Below are 4,564 nucleotides of genomic sequence, written 5' to 3'. Positions count from 1 at the left end.
GGATCTTGGATCCAACAAAGAGATACCTCCGTGGATTACACTCACAGTCCTTCCGACAGCAGAGAATCTTCAGGTCACTGTCGCTCAAAGGCGTGACTTGACCCACACGAGAAATGTCGAGCACCTCTAAGCTTTGCAACACCAAACAAGAGTCGAGATTGCCCAAGATGTGTGTGAAACGATTTATATGCGGAAGGCTTAGGACGAGGATGTTGAGCCGAGGACATCTCCGAAGAATGTGATGCAGGTAACATGGCTCCTTCCTGCCCTCCTCAATGGACAGATATCGGAGTTTCTGGTGAGAGAAGAAGGGCAAGTCTCTTTCGTTAGTATCAAAGTTTCCCACCGAAATGCTAAAGGAGACGAGATTCGGGCATGCCATGAGAATGTAGAGGACGTCGATGAGGCTTATTAGACAGACGTCGTCGAATTTGAGCTCCTGAAGAGAGTGACTCACAGGTAGAAAGGTACTGGGCAGGAGAGCTTGTGGCCCAACAGTGGCGATGTTTTGTATGGTTAAAGAAATTACGTTTTTCATGTTGGCAACAGCATCCATACATTCCCTCTCCTTCGGTAAACCAAAAAAGGCTTTCAGGTCTATATGAGACAACTTGGGGGCAATGCGGGGCATAGTTACTATCCCACGCCAATCTCCCCGGACTAAAACGTACCTCAAGTTCATGGGCTCTCGCACATACCCAATCTCGAACTCCTTCCTTTGCAGGCCGAGGATCACTCCGAAGACGTACTGCCTGGAAGACTTGAGCGTTTTCAGGTGAACGTACCTCGTGAGTAACGATTCTATCTCGAGAACAGTCACGTGACTGTTGTTCAGATTCAGGGTCACAAGATTGCACCAAGCGCGAGGGGCGTCAGGACCCGAGCTTAGAAGGTACTCGACCGCTTCTCCATTCATCAAGTCCGTGGCTTCTACGTCGGTCTCCAGAGAGATCAAGGGGCACTTGGACGCCGCTATGAGTACGGGCCGAGTCGCGTGGGGCCCGAGGACGAGTACCTTCAGCGAGGTGCACCATGGGAGGAGGATTTTAAGGTATCCTGCCGTAGACACAGGTTCGAGTCCAGCGACGTTCAGCGTGTGTAAGTTCTCCTGGGGCCGGTCCAGCAAGTTCCTGAGTTCGGGTGTTAGTCTTTGGAGTCTAAATCGGTGGTGTGCCGGGGGAGCCGGATTAGGATCTTTGGCGCGCGCACGCAGAGGAGGAAAACGAGGATCGAAGTACCGAGGCCAGAACTTCGGTCGCAACTGAAGGTGAAGAGCCAAAGGACGAGATCGTGGAAGAGATCGTGGCAGACGAAGTTCAGCCACGGGATGGTCGAGAGCGGCTCCCATTGAGACTTCAGGAATGGATCCAGACGCTGAAACGGAAGGACAAAGATGAGACTGGGGAGGGGAGGGGAGTGGTGGGGAGGGGAGTGGTGGGGTGGGGAGGGGAGGGGAGTGGTGGGGTGGGGAGGGGAGTGGTGGGGAGGGGAGAGGAGTGGTGGGGAGGGGAGTGGAGTGGGGTGGGGAGGGGAGGGGAGTGGTGGGGGTGGGGAGTGGTGGGGGAGGGGACTGGTGGGGTGGGGAGGGGACTGGTGGGGTGGGGAGGGGAGGGGACTGGTGGGGTGGGGAGGGGAGGGGACTGGTGGGGTGGGGAGGGGAGGGGACTGGTGGGGTGGGGAGGGGAGTGGTGGGGAAGGGAGGGGAGGAGACCAGAGCAGGGCTGGGGAGGAAAACCCAGCGGTTGGGGAGACCAGAGTAGATCGTTTGGTGTGGGGGGGGGAGGGGAGGGGGAGAGAACAGTTTTGGTTGGGGGGAGTTTGTAAAGCATCGCAGATCCTTTGATGGAGAGAGTTAATAGTTTTGGTGGGGGGAGAGAGTTAATAGTTTTGGTGGGGAGGAGATCAGAGCGGATCGTTTTGGTGGGGGGACATCAGAGCGGATCGTGGTGGGGGGGGAGATCAGAGCGGATCGTTTTGGTGGGGGGGGGACATCAGAGCGGATAGTTTTGGTGGGGGGGGGAGATCAGAGCGGATCGGTGGGGGGAGATCAGAGCGGATCGTTTTGGTGGAGGGGGAGATCAGAGCGGATCGATTGGTGGAGGGGGAGATCAGAGCGGATCGTTTTGGTGGAGGGGGAGATCAGAGCGGATCGTTTTGGTGGAGGGGGAGATCAGAGCGGATCGTTTTTGGTGGAGGGGGAGATCAGAGCGGATCGTTTTGGTGGAGGGGGAGATCAGAGCGGATCGGTTTGGTGGGGGGGGAGATCAGAGCGGTTCGTTTTGGTGGGAGGGGAGATCAGAGCGGATCGTTTTGGTGGAGGGGGAGAACAGAGCGGATCGGTTTGGTGGGGGGGGAGATAACAGCGGATCGTTTTGGGGGGTAGGGAGATCAGAGCGGAGCGGTTTGGTGGAGGGGGAGATCAGAGCGGATCGTTTTGGTGGAGGGGGAGATCAGAGCGGATCGGTTTGGTGGAGGGGGAGATCAGAACGGATCGTTTTGGTGGAGGGGAGATCAGAGCGAATCGGTTTGGTGGAGGGGGAGATCAGAGCGGATCGTTTTGGTGGAGGGGGAGATCAGAACGGATCGTTTTGGTGGAGGGGAGATCAGAGCGAATCGTTTTGGTGGAGGGGGAGATCAGAGCGGATCGTTTTGGTGGGGGGGAGATCAGAGCGGCTCGTGTTGGTGGGGGGGAGATCAGAGCGGATCGTTTTGGTGGGGGGGGAGATCAGAGCGGATCGTTTTGGTGGGGGGGGAGATCAGAGCGGATCGTTTTGGTGGAGGGGGAGATCAGAGCGGATCGTTTTGGTGGAGGGGGAGAAAATAACGGAACGTTTTGGTGGAGGGGAGAAACGAGCGAAACGTTTTGGTGGAGGGGGATATCGGAGCGGATCGTTTTGGTGGGGGGGAGATCGGAGCGGATCGTTTTGGTGGAGGGGAGATCAGAGCGGATCGTTTTGGTGGGGGGAGATCAGAGCGGATCGTTTTGGTGGGGGGGAGATCAGAGCGGATCGTTTTGGTGGGGGGGAGATCAGAGCGGATCGTTTTGGTGGGGGGGAGATCAGAGCGGATCGTTTTGGTGGGGGGGAGATCAGAGCGGATCGTTTTGGTGGGGGGGAGATCAGAGCGGATCGTTTTGGGGTGGGGGAGATCAGAGCGGATCGTTTTGGTGGAGGGGAGATCAGAGCGGATCGTTTTGGTGGAGGGGAGATCAGAGCGAATCGTTTTGGTGGAGGTGGAGATCAGAGCGGATCGTTTTGGTGGAGGGGGAGATCAGAGAGGATCGTTTTGGTGGAGGGGGAGATCAGAGCGGATCGTTTTGGTGGGGGGGAGATCAGAGCGGATCGTTTTGGTGGGGGGGAGATCAGAGCGGATCGTTTTGGTGGGCGGGAGATCAGAGCGGATCGTTTTGGTGGGCGGGAGATCAGAGCGGATCGTTTTGGTGGGGGGGAGATCAGAGCGGATCGTTTTGGTGGGGGGGAGATCAGAGCGGATCGTTTTGGTGGGGGGAGATCAGAGCGGATCGTTTTGGTGGGGGGAGATCAGAGCGGATCGTTTTGGTGGGGGGGAGATCAGAGCGGATCGTTTTGTTGGGGGGGAGATAAGAGCGGATCGTTTTGGTGGGGGGGAGATAAGATCGGATCGTTTTGGTGGGGGGGAGATCAGAACGGTTCGTTTTGGTGGGGGGGAGATCAGAGAGGATAGTTTTGTGGGGGGGGGAGATCAGAGCGGATCGTTTTGGTGGGGGGGAGATCAGAGCGGATCGTTTTGGTGGGGGGGAGATCAGAGCGGATCGTTTTGGTGAGGGGGAGATCAGAGCGGATCGTTTTGGTGAGGGGGAGATCAGAGCGGATCGTTTTGGTGGGGGAGATCAGAGCGGATCGTTTTGGGGGGGGGGAGATCAGAGCGGATCGTTTTGGTGGGGGGGAGATCAGAGCGGATCGTTTTGGTGGGGGGGGAGATCAGAGCGGATCGTTTTGGTGGGGGGGAGATCAGAGCGGATCGTTTTGGTGGGGGGGAGATCAGAGCGGATCGTTTTGGTGGGGGGGAGATCAGAGCGGATCGTTTTGGTGGGGGGAGATCAGAGCGGATCGTTTTGGTGGGGGGGAGATCAGAGCGGATCGTTTTGGTGGGGGGAGATCAGAGCGGATCGTTTTGGTGGGGGGGAGATCAGAGCGGATCGTTTTGGTGGGGGGGAGATCAGAGCGGATCGTTTTGGTGGGGGGGAGATCAGAGCGGATCGTTTTGGTGGTGGGGGAGATCAGAGCGGATCGTTTTGGTGGGGGGGAGATCAGAGCGGATCGTTTTGGTGGGGGGAGATCAGAGCGGATCGTTTTGGTGGGGGGGAGATCAGAGCGATCGTTTTGGGGGTGGGGAGATCAGAGCGGATCGTTTTGGTGGGGGGTGAGATCAGAGCGGATCGTTTTGGTGGGGGGAGATCAGAGCGGATCGTTTTGGTGGGGGGAGATCAGAGCGGATCGTTTTGGTGGGGGGAGATCAGAGCGGATCGTTTTGGTGGGGGGGAGATCAGAGCGGATCGTTTTGGTGGGGGAGATCAGAGCGGAAA

At 57.6% G+C, this 4,564-nt stretch overlaps 1 protein-coding gene across 1 annotated transcript; it reads right to left on the bottom strand.

Moving 5' to 3' along the window:
• Positions 1-1,143: 1,143 nt before the first annotated feature.
• On the bottom strand, positions 1,144-1,376 carry LOC143020499 (uncharacterized; the record flags this gene model as incomplete). Its single annotated transcript, XM_076176926.1, is given in 1 exon segment — positions 1,144-1,376. A coding segment is annotated over 1 exon segment (233 nt), but the record flags the coding sequence as incomplete, so codon positions are not given.
• Positions 1,377-4,564: the final 3,188 nt, after the last annotated feature.

This window comes from Oratosquilla oratoria, chromosome 40 (genome assembly GCF_046742065.1).
Source record: "Oratosquilla oratoria isolate Oo_2021 chromosome 40, ASM4674206v1, whole genome shotgun sequence".
NCBI lineage: Eukaryota > Metazoa > Arthropoda > Malacostraca > Stomatopoda > Squillidae > Oratosquilla > Oratosquilla oratoria.
The sequence above is the reverse complement of the archived record's forward strand: the minus strand, read 5'-3'. Positions and strand labels throughout refer to the sequence as shown.